At 45.4% G+C, this 16,758-nt stretch overlaps 1 protein-coding gene across 2 annotated transcripts in view; it reads right to left on the bottom strand.

Annotated features, from left to right (window-relative positions):
* The window catches only part of RNFT2 (ring finger protein, transmembrane 2), a 40,246-nt gene that overhangs the window by 10,631 nt on the left and 12,857 nt on the right, over nt 1-16,758 (bottom strand). For both annotated transcript variants that reach the window (XM_054006648.1, XM_054006649.1), the window contains exons 6-7: nt 16,041-16,141; nt 12,712-12,865 (exon numbers count right to left, since the gene is read on the bottom strand). In XM_054006648.1, coding sequence (XP_053862623.1) covers nt 12,712-12,865; nt 16,041-16,141 — 255 coding nt within the window. The remainder of the gene's footprint in view (nt 1-12,711; nt 12,866-16,040; nt 16,142-16,758) is intronic.

Here is a 16,758-nt window from a genome sequence, read left to right as displayed (position 1 = left end):
GTTTTATCCAGCTGTTGTCTACAGTCTTACATTTGCTTCTCAGGGCAGGGACTCTCTTTGCTATATGTTTGTATAGTGCTGATAGGGCACTGGCTTGTAGGCATCGTTGTATGATCAATAATACTAATAAATAGGAAGAGGAGTACAAGACATGTTTCTCCTTCCCTGGTCCCACCACTGTGCTGAAGGCAGAGAATTACTATTGTACAACCAGGTTGGTCTCCCTATTTTGCAGAGAATCCTGGTGAATCAAATTGCAACAGGCCCTCCCTTGCTTTCCAGCATTCCCTTCTGCGCAGCGTGTGCTGTCTCAGATACAAACTCTGAGACACAAAGACCAGCTCTGAAATACAACCTTTAGTTTCAGGGTTGCTTAATCCTCCCAAGAATTGTATTGGGAAAGAGAATTCATCCAACTATCTGCTCTACATTAGGGAGCCATGCACTTTGCAGGAATGGGCCCTATCCCCTTTTTAAACGTCTACTGAAACAATCCTCTCATCTTGGTATTTCCTCTAGATTTGAAACCATTTGTTCTTACAAAGGACACCATCAAGGCCTCATTGTTTACCTTCAGGTTTCTCGTAACCCCAGGAGGCTGCAACAGAAATATGTTTTCTAACCACATTTTCTTTCACTCTATAGCAGTGAGAACCAGCACCGAGAAGCTGACCACATAAGTAGGATCTAATTTTGGGTCTCCCAGCCTTGATGAGGATCTGAGTTTGTGTTGTCACTCATTGTTTAGAAGGAAGAATTGATGTCAGGGCAAAGGAGTGGGATGAGGGGTCGTAAACATAAACCAACAGATCAGCTGTCATGGCGTTAACACTCCTAAAAGTTAAATTTTAAGATGTCAAGATTTTGGATTTGATAAGGATAGGTAGGGAGGGATGGGAAAAATTCCCCTAGAATTTTGCTGCGTGCATCACAGTAACAGTATCGTTGACGATGTCATCACAGGTCACTGTCATTAATCGCCATCGGTGGGGTGCAGGGATTCAGTCCTCTGCAGTCCAGGAAGAAAGCAGCAGTCAGCACCCTCCCTCTGGGTCTCAGAGATGAGATCACTTGGCAGGCTGTCCCGCTGTGCTGAACAAATCGAATCCTTCAGAGAGCTCTGGCATTCTCATGATCTCATATCCCCCCTGGGACAGCGAGTGAGGTCACACCAGCAGTTGCTAAAGGACCTGGGCTTTTTTTCCCCTTCCCCCATCCCTCCTCTTTTTAATCCCATGTGGCATCATATAGCAAAAATGTAACAGCAACAATATGGGATTCTAAATGCAAGCAATTTATTAAATTAGCACGAAAGGCTCTCTCACCAGACTCACGCTTCAGTATGATCATCATTTATTTCATAAGCCCCTGTGACAGAGGGTCGCAGTTTGCTAATGACTAGTCTATCACTTCCTGCAGCATAGGCACACAGACACACACTCTCACTCTCCAACCCTGATGAAAACAACTGGCAAGTAAAATGCACTGCAAATTCCTAAAGCAATCCACTTTGCTGCTTCTCCCACCAGACTTGGACTTTTCCTTCATCCAGTTCAGCATCCGTAACAGACTGTCCTGGTACAGGTCAACACTTGATCCTCCAAAGATTTCAGATGCCTTCTGTGAAGCTATGGGATAACAAGAGGAACCTCACTCCTGTGAAGCTCGGGAGCTGGGCAGGGCTAAAACTAAGCTCCTGCAGAGTTTCTGAGCTTCCCGATGGTGGAGCACAGGGCTGGGAAACATTCAGGTGAGCTCTGGCCAGGGAGCAGAAGTGTAGGAAGAGGCAGAGATGGATTTGCAGCAAATGGAAGATTCGGATTCTGTTAACTATGGTGCCTCCACTCCTGTAAAGCTAAGAAGTGTTAATGTAATTCCAACTCAGTCACCTCCTCTAGGCTAGCACTTCCCACGGGTTTTTACTGGTAACTGGAGGACATCTCAGCAGCCTGGAGATGTGTTAATAGCCCCAAAGGAGTGCAGCTACCAGCATGAAATGGGTATGCACCATCCTGGATGACTCTCACCACCAGAATGACCATCCAAGAGAACCCTGCAACCGGATACAATATCATCACAGCCGTGATGGGTGCAGCTACAAAGATAGCGAAATGAGACTTAATAAAAGGAAAGAGTGCCATATGAAATGTTGCCCCAACAAAATTAAAAGCGTTGCCTTCTGGGAGCATGGAGTACAGAGCCTGTACCCATCAGATGCACCAAGTCTCAACCCTCCAGGACATTTACTTGTGACACTGGCCTCTTTTTAAATTTAGGGGAAAATCTCAAAATAGCCACAAAACACTGGCAGAGATAGGAGCCTGAAAAGAAGTGCGGTCCCTCTCTTTTAGCAGGTATATAGTTTCCTTTACCCTCAGCTGCAAAATTCAGAATTTCTGATGTCCATAACTTATTACAGGCAGCATTGTGAGTGCTGCCTATTATTAAGGTTGGCAGACATGTCCCATTCTAAGAGCCTGTTTCCAGTTGCTCATAAAACTTTGCTGAACTTTAACCATTTGGGCTGAAATTTTCCATGCCACGTGTCTGCCTCAGACTCTAGGTTATTTATTTATTTAATTAATTTGTAAATTTCAGCCATTTCTGATAATGAGGTGAGGGAAAAGGCCATTGCTTCACCAGTGTTAAAAATAAATCAGTCATACAACCCTTTTGTTAAGAAGGTCCAGCACCTTCTCACTTTGGAGTTGGCCTCTGTCAGGGTATGCCTTTTGCTATTCCCATCACAATCTTCACAAATCTGGCTAAGCTATAAGCCTTTGAAAAAAAATCTCCCTTCGTACATGCTTTTTAGAGACTTAGACTCATAGACTCATAGACATTAAGGTCAGAAGGGACCATTATGATCATCTGGTCTGACCCCCTGCATGCTGCAGGCCGCAAGACCCTTCCCTGGACTCTACCGTTGAAGTCCCCAATCCTGTGTTTTAGTGACTTCAATCGGCTGAGACCCTCCTGCTAGTGATCCCTGCCCCATGCTGCGGAGGAAGGCGAAAAACCTCCAGAGGCTCAGCCAATCTACCCTGGAGGAAAATTCCTTCCCGACCCCAAATATGGCGATCAGTAATACCCCGAGCATATAGGCAAGAGTCTCTAGCCTGACCCTTGTTGGCCATTATGCTGTTCATGTACCATTGCTTGGTTTTCCTTGGCTACTATGTTTTATCATTAAACCATTCCCTCCATAAACTTATCCAACTTAATCTTAAAACCAGACAGGTCCGTCGCCCCCACCGTTTCCCTCGGAAGGCCGTTCCAATATTTCACCCCTCTGATGGTCAGAAACCTTCGTCTAATTTCAAGCCTAAACTTCCCCCCGGCCAGTTTGTATCCATTCGTTCTCGTGTCCACATTAGTACTAAACTGGAATAATTCCTCTCCCTCCCTTGTATTAACCCCTCTGATATATTTAAAGATAGCAATCATATCCCCCCTCAGCCTTCGCTTTGTCAGACTAAACAACCCAAGCTCCTCTAATCTCTTTTCATACGACAGGTTTTCCATTCCTCTGATCATCTTAGTCGCCCTTCTCTGCACCCGTTCCAGTTTGAGTTCATCTTTTTTAAACATTGGAGACCAGAACTGCACACAGTACTCCAAATGAGGTCTCACCAGCGCCTTATACAACGGAAGCAGGACCTCCCTATCTCTACTAGATATACCTCGCCTAATACATCCCAAGACCGCATTGGCTTTTTTCACCGCCACGTCACATTGCCGACTCATAGTCATCCTGCGGTCCACAAGGACCCCTAGGTCCTTCTCCTCTTCCGTTACTTCTAACCAATGCGTCCCCATCTTGTAACTAAAATTGTTATTATTCGTCCCCAAGTGCATCACCTTACACTTTTTACTATTAAATTTCATCCTATTTCTGATACTCCAATTCACAAGCTCATTCAAGTCTCCCTGCAGAGTATCCCTATCCTCCTCCGAGTTTGCAACTCCTCCCACCTTCGTATCATCCGCAAACTTTATCAGCCCACTCTTGCAATCGGTCCCGAGGTCAGTTATAAATAGATTAAATAAGATGGGTCCCAAAACCGAACCTTGAGGCACTCCACTAGTAACCTCCCTCCAACCCGACAATTCACCCTTTAATACGACCCGCTGCATTCTCTCCATTAACCAATTCCCTATCCACCTCTGGATTTTCATATCGATCCCCATGTTTTTCATTTTAACCAATAGTTCCTCATGGGGTACTGTATCAAACGCTTTACTGAAATCCAGGTATATTAGGTCCACCGCATTTCCCTTATCTAATAAGTCCGTTACTTTCTCAAAGAAGGAGATCAGATTCGTTTGGCACGATCTGACCTTCGTAAAACCATGCTGTAATTTATCGCATTTGCCATTAACTTCAAGGTCCTCAACTAGTTTCTCTTTCAGAATCTTCTCCAGCACCTTGCACACTACTGATGTTAAACTAACAGGCCTATAGTTACCCGGGTCACTTTTTTTCCCTTTCTTGAAAATAGGAACCACATTGGCTATTCTCCAGTCTAACGGGACTACCCCCGAGTTTACAGATTCATTAAATATAGTCGCTAATGGGCCTGCTATTTCCCGCGCCAATTCCTTCAATATTCTCGGATGAAGATCGTCCGGTCCACCCGACTTAGTCCCATTAAGGCGTTCTAGTTTTGTTTCTACCTCGGATGCGGTAATCCCCCATCCCGTATGCCCCTCTGTAACGGTGCTAGTATCCCTAATACCTTCATTGGCCTCATTAAACACCGATGCAAAATATTGATTGAGATATTGCGCCATGCCTAGATTATCTTTAATCTCCTCTCCGGCTATAGTCTTCAGCGGTCCCACTTCTTCTTTCTTTGCTTAGAGCGACACCTAAAATCTGAGGATTCTGTCCGCACCAAGCATTCGCCAGCCCCCTACTGCTCCTTCGTGTGACTGGATTGCACAAGTCCCATCCCAACAGAGCAGATGAGCATGCTCCAGACCAGGAGTGCCAGGGCTGAGGAGGACTTTTCCTGAAACTGCAGTTCTCACCTGCTCCAGGACAGGGTGGGGCAAGGAACCAGAACTATGATCAGAGCTTCTGTCTCTCCTGTGCTCTCTCTGACTCCTGGCTGGTGTCCAGTATGGAGGAGGAGGAGGAAAGTGCACGGGTAGAACGTAGAGGGGAAAAGTTGAGGGGAGGGGAAAAGAAGAGAAAGAGAAATTGGGGACAGGGAGCCGAAGTGGAGCAGGGACTAGAACTGGTTGGGAAAGGAAATTGGATCTGGGATAAAAAGCTTGAGGAGTGGAGACTGGGAATGGGATGGGGAGTCAGTGATGGGGAAGAAATAGGATTAGAGCAGTGACAAATTGGAGGGGACAGAAGGGTCTGTGACCACTAGAGAACACTCTTTTCCAGAGTCTGGAATGGAACCCAAGATCCCAAAGTCTCACCATTCCTCTACTGTCAGCAATTATCTGTGAAACTCACTAGCAAAGTTTGTGCCTCATTTCCCTCTGGTGCTGGTCCACATAAAGGATGACTACCTACTACTGCTGTCAGTTACTCTACTAGCTCAAGTGGCAAAGGTCTGTGTGGTAGATCTAAAGGTGATGAGACATAATGGAATTTCTTTTTTCACTTTCCTTCCCCCTCCCCACAGAGGAAATTACACACAAAACTAGGGAAAAAAATATTATGAAGGTTGCACTGTCAGAAGTTAGGAAATGCCAGAATTAAGGTTGCCTGTACAACCTTAATTCAGACCCCATGTGTGTATGCATTATGATACAGTCTTTAATTATATGATCACATACTTTTTTCCTCACAAGTCCTCTGCTTCATTCAGTGCACAGGATGGATGGTGCTCATTTAACGAACAGCTATTCAATATTTTGTCTTCATGTCATTCCATGTATGGCCTCAGGCCTCATTTACTGCACAGCGTTTAAACCCTGCTCTGAAGCCAGAATTATTAATTTTCACACAGGCTTTTCTAGGGCTCTCATCCCCATAGTATTTGAATGCGTCACAAACATTAATTTATTTTCACAACACCCAGGAGAGAGGTAAGAGGGTGCTATTCCCATTTCACAGATGCAGAACTGAGGCACAGAGAGACTAAGATCAGAAGTGTTCACTAATTTTGGGTGCCCAGTTTGAGAGGCCTAGGACCCAATGTTTCTGAGTGCTTCCCATTAGCACTTTATCTGTTCAAACCGCAGCTCCCATTGACTTGAGTTGCAGCTCAGCATTTCAGCAAATCAGCCCATGGAGTCTCAAACCAGGCACCCTGAAAACGAGGACCACGCACTGACTGACTACCTGTGAAAAGTCTGTTCAAGTGACTTGCCAAGCATCGCACAGGCACTCTGTGGCAGAGGGAGAGAAAGAATCCAGTTCTCCAGGGTAGCATTCAGCTGCCTTAATCATGAAGCCATCCTCGCCTCATTCACTTCCAACTTCTGCAAGAAATGAAGCAGAGGACCTACATAGAACAGCATCCTTCACTACACAACCCTGATTCATTCCCAGAGCAGGCTGAGCCAGTGCATTGAATGTGAGGGGTCCTGTGGAGAAAATAGCATGTGCTCATGTAATTAAAGACTTTCATAACGCATATGTGCAAACGGGCCAAAATGAGGTTGTATGGGCAACCTTAACTCTGGTATTTCCTAACTTCTGAGCGCTTGACTTTGCAACCCTCATGTTCTTTTAATGGTGTGTATGCGTGAGTCACAATGAGACAACTGTAAACTGTGACTGTCACCCTGGAGAAGTTCTAAGTCACCCTCGCCCAGTTGCCAGCACTGTTAGGACATATCCTAAAAGAAGAGGATGCTGAAGAAATCTCTAAGAGAAACCAGCTGGCTTTCAGACCACAGGACAGCAGGGAGATTGACCAAAAGCCCTCTCCCTTAGAGCCTCTTTGCCAGCACAGGAAGGAAACAGGTTGGGTAGGATGAAAAGAAAAGAAAAGAAAAGACTGTTGCCACTATGTAAAGGCAGGTGAAAACTCACTGCAGGCTAACTATGAATAAATCAAAAGGGGTTTTCTTTTTTCAATTTCAGTAAACGTGAGCAACTCCCACTGGACCTCTGCCTAGTCATTGGGAGTTGTAGGGGCTCAGCATTTCTGAAGATCAGGCCCCAGATCTCTCAAGCTGGCACGTCAAAAAACTAAGGTACCCCCAAATCAGTGGCCACCTCTGAAAATGTCGGCTTTCGTGACTTTCCAAAGATCGCACAGGGAGTCTGGTGACAGAGCTCCAGTTCCGTGATGCCCAGTCCTGTGTTTTAGCCACTTTTTCCTGCAAGAAAGAAAAGGATAAAATGCCCCTCTAAGGCAGAGTCCCATCTCTTCCAGCCACAGCTCCTGAATTAGGGAAAGTTGCTGTAGAATCTGCATATGGTTCCCAGTGAAGGAGAGAAAGGACAGATCCAATGAGTGGAGCATTAGTGTAGGATCTGAGAGATCTGAGTCCAATTCCTGCTTTGCCACAAACACCTTGGACCACTCTGTGCCTGGTTCCCATCTGTACAATGGGGATAATAGCACTGCCCTACCTCACAGGGGCGTTATGTGAGGCACTCAGATACCACTAAGCACCCTAAACCCTTGCTTTGTGGTGATCAAGGCATAGTTTGTTGCCAGCAACGAGCTGCATCACGTGAATGTCTGAGTCATCTCTTCCTTTGCAGATTCAGGTGTCATCAAGGATGGGAGAAGAATGACATGCTTGGCTAGCAAAGCTATCGGAAACAAACCATTGTTTTTCAGTCACGCTGCTGGAGAGGATTGGGAAAAACTTAAGTCATGGAATGTGAGTTACACAAAAGAACCCACCATGTCTCCTACACTGTGTCCAGGCCAGCGCTGAAGCCACAGATCATGAGACAAGCTATTGCCATGCCATGAGGAGCGGGGAAGAGAGTAAATGGAGACTGAACTGAATGGAGCAGTGGAAGGGTGGCAAGTTCAGGCACAGGGTCCAATCCTGCACCTTTGACGCCAGTGGGGAGTTTTAATGGGAGCAGGAGCAGGCCTATAATGACAGAATGTAAATTACCCACAGTGTTATAAAGGCCTCTTTTTTGCCCCCTAAAAAAGCCCAAAGGAGCAGAGCAGAAATTTAAATAGCAGCTGGGTTCCTAATTTCCACAGCAGGGGGGCTTGGCTGCCACCCCACGTGCTGAAAGCTCTCTGTTAAAAAAACAACCCAACAAATATCATTTGGTTAAATATAAAATGAATGAAAGTAAATTAAACTGCAGGAGGCATGTGGCCTGCGAAGGCCTCCCTTGTGGTACATCTATAAATGGCAGCTTTTCATTTTCACGGCTAAGGAACGACAGCTTGGTGGGTGTGGAATTAGAAGTAAATAAATAGAAAAGACTCACTTACTGAAGACTGCAGATTAGGAAATCCCAGGTGCATGTGAGACCCCCCCCCTCCACGCCCCATGTGGCTATTAAACAATCTTTGCTGCTCTTCCATGGAATGGAATAAAGGGGAAAAAACAACAAAAAAAGAGAGAAAACGATGCAAAAACGCGTGAGGTAAGAGAGAAAGGAACCAGGCTTCTACTAGGGGCAAACGTCCATCCTAGGAATCTTGATTGCTGGAGCCTTTTAAAAAAATGGATGGGGGCAAATTTTCTTCATGGCATCTTGAAATGGCAGTGCGGCAAAAGGGCTTTCCTGGTCCTGTTTTGTATCACCCAGGAGAATCATGGAAACCAGAAGCTCCATTTCAAGGGGGAAAAAAATAAACACAAGTTGAAAAAATCCAATGGCTCAATTGTTTTAAAGCACTTTAATGAAATAATAGTATTAATAAATACTTGTCACTCCTTTTAAAGATCTGGACCCAAATACTCCCAAATTTCCAGGGCATTTAATATGACCCATTGTGTTTGGGCCCTGGTCCTGAAAAGATTCATGCATGCACCTAAGTCCGTGCCCTTGTGAGTAGTCCCAATGGTAGGTATTCAGCACCTCTGAAAGTCAGGGCCAAGCTATCTCAAGTTGGCCACTCAGGACAGAAGCCCCTTTTGAAAACTTGTAAGTGACTTATCAAAGGACACAAAGTGTCAGGGATGAGATGAGAACTCAAGAATTCCCGGGTCCCTGGCCTGGATCAGACTACTACTCCATACCTCTTATCAAACCTCTCATCAAACCTCTCTTCGCAGTCTCCCTGCAAACCCAAGGATTTTCTACATGCCCAAGTAAAAGAGGAGAAAGAGAGCATTGGGGAAAGCCACATAATGTTCAGAAAAGCCTGGGAACATTGATGAAGGGTGGAAAAATCCTGAGGAGAGGCCAGAAGAGCCAGAGTAGTTTTAGACTCAGAAAGATGGGACGAATCTGAAAGTGACTGGTCTGAAGTCAAACTGAGAAAGATAAAAGCCTGTGAATTAGATCCCAGTTAGCAAGTTTCACTACACCCATTGCTGAACACCAGAGAGGCACTGCCAGCAAACGCAGGAGAAAATCCCCCTTCTCCCCACCGCCTTCTCCATGGTGTTGAACTACATCTTCTCTTTCACTGGTGGCATGAGATTCTCCACTCCTGGTCCTGGTCGTGGTAGCTGGAAACCACTGCTTTGATCAGGAAGAAGAATCCAGTAGCACCAGCATTATCGTATGGCAGCTGAAATAAGCATCCATCTCTCCTCTGTGATTTTAAGTGGACATTCCTCTGGTAGCTTTCACCTTGAAGGATCCCAAAGCATTTTGCTACATTAGCCACATATAGATAAGACTCACACCTCTCACCATTAGGCTGCAGCCATCCATGAAATGGAAAGCAGCAGCTATTTAAAATGAAAACAACAGCGCCATACTAATAATTTTGGGCAGAAAGTGAAGCATACCATATCCGGCTGACGTTGCAAGAGGAGCGGTCAGACTATAAATACCTCGAATGGATTTTGGCCAAAACACCAAGAGTATGTCTACACTGCAAACGGGAGCATGCCTCCCAGCGTAGGGAGACAGACACTTTCTAGGTTCACTTGAGCTAGTATGCTAAAAATAGCAGCATGAACATTGTGGCACAGGCTAGCCACTCAAGTTTGGACCTTGGGGATTGGACGGGCTTGTATTCAGGCAGGTAGCCCAGGCTGCAACATCCATTTTCAGTGTGCTAGACATACTAGCTTTGCTTGAGCTATCTACCCAGGCTGGGAGGCAGGCTTCCAGCTGCAGCATAGACATCCTCTAAGGATGATGCACCTAAGGTGCCATAGGATCTTCAATACTCTTAAGTGGACGAGAGCTTAGGTTCTCCTCTGCCAATGGGGCTTCCAGCATCTCATTGCCCCCTAAAACTACGCTGGGGCATCAGCTCAGCAAAAAGCGCTCGACTCCATCACTAACAGCACTTCCTGTAGTGAGCTGGGTTTTTCCTTAGAGGTCTCCCATTAATCCGATCCTGCTTAGTTTTTAAGATCAGAACAGATCACAGCCCCAAATGGCTTGATGGATGTAGAGAGAACTCTGTGTGTGTGTGTGTGTGTGTGTGTGTGTGTGTGTGTGTGTGTGTGTGTGTGTGTGTGTAAACCCATGATTAAGTGATAGCAACAGAGCCTCAGATGTCAAGGGACAGAGAAACCATCAACAACATCTCAAGACAAAAAGGGACTAAAAAAAAATTGGAGAAATATCACTGTGCAGAAAAAGGTATTAAAAATGAAGCATCTGTGCTGTAAGCCATTATGGGCCCTTGACAGATGTGATCTTACCAGCCTCCCACTGTAGCTGCAAATAAAGACCCAGTCTCTTTCTTCTCCCCCGACAAGGATTAATGAGTACTTGGGATAGCTCTCAGACAAGCAAGCAAAGGCTGTGAACCTTTTCCAGTGCAGCAATTTATCTTGGGATGACTATTCGCATCACTTTTTTTGCAAGCTGGATTATGCCCTGACCCAGCACATTAATCTCCCAAAATAAAATAATAACAATAATAGAAAAAAAAAAAAAAAAAAAAAGAACTGGACAATCGCCAGAGATCAATTAATAACCATCTCAAGTACCCCTGGTGCGCAGGAACAAACAGCTTAACTCCCCTGCCACCCATGTTATTTGTAAGCATAACTATTCCCGCTTTAAAAATTCCCTTTAACTGCTTTGCCTGAGACTTTCAGTGAGGGATGAGGACAGTAATATCTTGCATTTCTATCGTGTCTTTCATTCCAAAGGCAACCAAAATTTAACCGATCCACAAGCTCTACTTACCACATCCACCACTGGGGCAAGGAGAACATGACAGCTCTAATCGAGAACAGGCACTTTACACAACTGTTTAGGACAGGAAGTGAAAAACATCGTACTCGGAGACCTGGTCTACACACAGTTTCAGTATCGATGGAACCGTTTCAGTTAGGGATGCAATTTTCTACTGAAATAGTTAAATAGGTACCGCTCCTACTTTGGCTGCAAAGGTGCCGATATAGCTTTTTCCCCTTCCTGTACAAGGATAAGCTATACCATACAAGGCACCTGCACACCCATATAACTGCATCCACACAGGAAGGAGGTGGTGTACTGCTTCAACCTGTATGCAGACAAACCTTTAGAGTGATATAAAGTAATTATTTAAGCTGGAACGTTCCCAGAACACCTGGGTTAACACATCTATTCTTGTAAAACAATAAAATAAAAAGAGCGTTACAGGTCTGCAGTGAACACAAGAGCTCAGAACCAAAGTTTCACATCTCATCCAAGAATCACAGCAGCATAATGGACCCTGAACACGCTGGGGGATTGGATAAGTACTGACTCGGAAGGAAAAATGCCAGCATCTCTGAAGATCAGCCCCTTGGGGGCGCCTCAGGTTCAGTGCCCAAAATTAGAAACCACTTTTTTTAAACAAACATTCACCTGCCATAAGAATTCAGATGCAACAGCACATCAGGAAACCAAGTCCATAAAATGAAATGGATTCTAAACATGAAGTGACCCTGGCTTGTTTAGTTTCATTGTACACAGTGAGTGATGCTAGAATTCAGGTTAAAAAAAAAAAGATTGGTGAGGGAAGGAAGAGAGATTGTATCAATTAATAAGTATACATATCAGAAAAGTTACTACCAGCTCTACAGTCAGTCAAAAAAATAACCCAGGAAAATTGGTGCAAAAATTTTACCAAAACTTTCTGTGATTTTTTCTTCCCTAACATCACATTTTCATCAAAATTTTGATATTTGAAAATTTTTGACCAGTTCTACTACATACATGGTAAATCAGATTTCTAAAATTCCATTTAAACAATCTAAGGTGTTATCAGTTACACAGATAAGGATGCTTGTCTTCCACAAAACATACAATTTTTATCACTTTAATCCACTGTTTTTCCAGCGGAAGGAGGGGAGGCGGGCGGTTTGTTCACAAAAGGCTAGATAGTGCAAACTGCCCACCGCCTGTAGCAAAGTATTTCACTCTCACCCATTGTTGTTGGCTATAGCCCCACCTCCCCCCTTCCCTTTTTGGGGCAATATGCAGTTCTGGGAAGGAGGGAGCCAGCAGCCCCCACCCTACCTTGAACATGGGAGTGAAAATCTGTCTGGTCCTTACAAAAATCATGCAAGGGGTTTGGGAAATGGAAGCTCCCTTTCCTTTGCACACCCAGGCAAGAACCAAGCAGAATCTGTATCTAACCTCAGAGGCATGGTTTTATTGGGTGGCTCCCATCAGACAAGGACCAGGAAGAAAGCGGAGTCCTTTACCTTTGACTTGACAGCCAGAATGATTTTAGGCAGGGCAACGACCAGGCATTTCAAAGAGATGGTGAGATACTTCAGTACGAAGTCCGTGATCCCCACAGTCCACATCAGGTCAAAGAAATCCAGACTCTCCAGGTTGGGTTTCAGAAATATCAGGCTGAAAAGCAGGACAGCAAGACCCAAACATTAACGAATGGCCCATCATCTCCCCTTCATCAAAGCTCCAGTACAAAGAATGGGCCCAGGGACTCCACCAAACATGAGCACAGGTTCTTTAGATCAAGTGTAACAGGAGCAAGGTCAGCAGGTTAGTCCCTTCCAGACTTTGACCCATGCCTGCTCTTATCCAGCCCCACTGAGGTCAATGGCTTCAGACTTGCCCATTTTCAGTAAAGGGAACGCAGTCATCCACAAAGCCTACGGTGGAAGTTAACCCCTGCACTCCAGGCCGATAAAAGAAACTTCCCTCCAGGGGGGTGTTCCCCATATCAGCAGCTCTGGTCCCCAAGTTTTCCCACTCAACCCTATTCCTGAAGGAAAAGCCACCTACATCTCTCCATCTTTACCACTGGGGAATGATCTGAAACATGCACGCCACTGCAGTTCAGAGCCGAGCTGGGGTAGTTGCCACTCCTCAGTAGGAACAGCACAGGCCAATTCAAGAGCCCCGTGCGTGTAGACCAGTCTTGAAACCCCACAAAAGCACATCCTGGCAAAGGCAGAACTACTGCCGGGGCAGCATTCTCCACAGCACTAAGCTAGCTGGGAACACAGGGCAGGCATGCGACAAGGGCAGCACCGCACTAGGCACAGCAGAATGCTCAGGGCCATTCAGCGTGGGGTAATTGCACCGAGACACTGGCTCACAAACTTTTGAGGCCAACTAAGAGCTGGGCTCTATGAATCAGCATCGCCTATTGAAGTGCACGTATTCCAAACCTATAGGAAGGGGAAGCCAAGCTCGGTCATGGATTCCAGCAAACACAAATTAGTGGGAGGTGGAGAGCAGTGACCCAGCAGGGCTCAGCACGCAGACCCTGCACCTGAAAACCAGGGTGGTTCTGCTGCAGAGAGACAGAAGGCTGGATTCTGGGGGGCTTGCAAGGCGTATATGCCCCACATGAGGCATTCAGCCCAGCAGCTCACACTGAACAGGAAGGAGCAAGGCATGGGTGAGGTAGGGTCAGAGTATCCGCTGCGGCACCATGCTCCGATTAACCCCTGCACCTGCATTAGAGAATGTGCAAGTCAACTTCAGCCATGGGCTAGAACAGCCTTCAGAGAGCAGCAGAAAGATGCCTCTCTTTTTCCTCCTCCTGCCATCCCCCAGTCCAGCAACTCGGGCTGGACACTGAGTTGAATATTTGCTCCTTAGGTAGGAGGAGCCTAGAGTACCAGTACTTCAGGAAACCACTGCATGGGGTACCAATTAAATCAGGTCCTTCCTCAGCAGCCACAAGGGGCTTCTTGTCACTATTACTGTCCACCAAGCTCTCTCATGTGAAAAGCAAAAACATAACAAAAAGAAAAACCCGAAACAAAAAGCCTGAGCATGAAATTAAAATACTCACAACTCTGGCACAGCGCAACAGGTAAAATTAAAGCCTAAAAACAGAAACAAAATCAGAGACTTAAATAGTATTGTGAGCTAGGAAAATAAATACACAAAAACAGCAGCAAAATCAGGAAATGAAAAATAACTGAAAGGAACAAAAAGCAAATGGCGATTTCTAACCTCCCCAGCCTGTGCAGGACTCTGGGTCAGAGTGCTGCCAGGGTCTCCGCACAGACAGACCTCTCCATCCACACGGAGCACTGCTGAAGTCAGGGGGATTCTGCATGGAGCTGCTTGGCGGATCAGGCCTTGGTGTGGAACTCTCTGTCAGCCTTTGCAATATATTTAACCCTTTCGCATCAACTCACCGCTCCCCAAACAAAGGGGCACAATGTTCCTGTTTTGCTGGAACCCTTTGAACTAACCTGCCCCTCTCCCAGCCCAACTCTGCTGTTCCTTTCCAAATCTGCCTGGCCTCATCAGCTCCCCCGCATCCCTATCTCACCTCCCTGCTCCTCAGAGCCTCCCAGCAGTCTCCTTCCTGCCTTCTGTTTCCCGGCTGCCCACTATGGCAGCCTTTCCCGCACATTCTCCCAACTTGTTCCACTCCGACCCAATCCGTCCCTCCAGAGCCTCTGAATTGCAACTTTCCCTCACACGTCCCGTCACTCATCTGCTTCCAGTCTGATTCATACTACAGCTGCCCCTTCACTCCAAACACCCAGGCAGAATCCCAGATGAGAGTCACATTTTTTAAAATAAAATAATTCAGAGTGTTGGGGTCAAATGAAACTCATTTTGCTCCAAGCAACAGTTAAAGACACAGGTATTTCTAATAACTGCTAATGGTAAATTTGGTTTAATAATGCAAATTCAGATGGGTGCCACGGTTCTGAGCATACAATCGTTCTACCATTCAATATGCATTTTTTCCAGGGAAGAGATGGTTCTATTACTGTTGCCTCATCACAATTAAAAATGGAAAGGCTCTACCTGTGATGTCATCTAAGCTATTATTGCTCATCTGAGGCAAGACTGTTCAATACTATTCATATTCCAATGATTTCTTGAATATATACAGTTCCAAGTCTCAATCAGTGGGACTCCCACAACTTCCCTTGGGAAATTATTCCACAGGGGAACAGATCTCACTTTTAGACCAATTTTCCTAACATTTGGCCTAAATTTGCCTTTGCATCATTTCACCCCATCTATCCTGGTTACACTCGCTTAGCCTAACTCCAATAGCTTCATGGCATTTAATTCTTCCTTTATCATTCTAATAAGAGATTGACCCCAACCAAAACCCTGGATGGTTACACCCCTCAGCTTCAGAAAAGTTGATCTCCATAACTAAATTTGGAGACTGGCCCCTATTTGCACCAGATCCAACCCCTCCCCCCCCCAATGCTGGGAACATTTGGCTCTGGATCCAAATCTAAACATTACTCCTCAAGTCTATCTTTAGTAACAGAATGAAAGCCTGATACACAGCAATGGAAAGAAGCCATTGTGGGAAGGGAAAACAAAGGTCAGTATTCTCATCTGGTTCCAGCACCCTGGCTCTCTATATCTCAATTACACCATGATAGAAAATCCCAGCTTCCATGGGCAAAAAGTAACCCGCATGTTTTTCCTCCATTTACCGTAGCAGAGATGGCAGATTCCATGGAACTACACTTGCATCTCACAAAAGTGTGAGAGAAGGTGGGCAACCTCTTTTCCACCCTGGCAATTACTACCTGTTTCCACCAGGTAGGATTTACCACATGCCCACCTGTTGTATAGCTGCTGGGAGCTGAAAGTGTAAAGCAAGTATAAGGTATTCCCCAGGAGGAAAGCCAGGATCCAGAAGACAATCAGCACCGACCTCTTCTCCTGAGCACAAACAAGAGGCAGACAAGACAGATTCAAAAGTCTAAAGGGAACATGCATATTGTGCACCAAGCCTTTAACTGCTGAAAAATGTGAGACCAACCCAGGGGACAGACACACACTTCTAAGCATTCAGTAATTAGTTATTTACATGGGAGTGAGACATAAAAATAGGCAGCAAGGTACAGATGTAGATAAACAGGACCAGAATCTGCTCTCATTTACTTTGTCAAGCAGAGTTACTCCACTGAAATCAAGAGAATTACACTGGCAGAAAGGGAGAGTCAGACCCACATACACCAGGTTTCAAAGGTGGATGCCTCAACAGGACATCCAAATCCTGCATGCTTACACTCAACTTGATAAGTAGGAGTAGATATGCTGTACCATAGGTTTGAGCTTCCATAGGCAGGATCTGGATGGCCTTATCAGGGGACACATTTGATAACTGGACCTATCACATCTAAACATGTAGCTTTAAAAAACAAAAACAAAAAATCACCTAGACTCTTTTAGACCATGATCATATCTAGAACATACTGCATAGAGCATAAATGGACAGTGTTTGGATGCAGGAGGTTTCAGAGCATGTGATTTATAATCAAGAAACAACTGAACAA

The sequence above is a fragment of the Malaclemys terrapin genome, chromosome 16 (genome assembly GCF_027887155.1).
Source record: "Malaclemys terrapin pileata isolate rMalTer1 chromosome 16, rMalTer1.hap1, whole genome shotgun sequence".
Lineage (NCBI taxonomy): Eukaryota > Metazoa > Chordata > Testudines > Emydidae > Malaclemys > Malaclemys terrapin.
The sequence above is the reverse complement of the archived record's forward strand: the minus strand, read 5'-3'. Positions and strand labels throughout refer to the sequence as shown.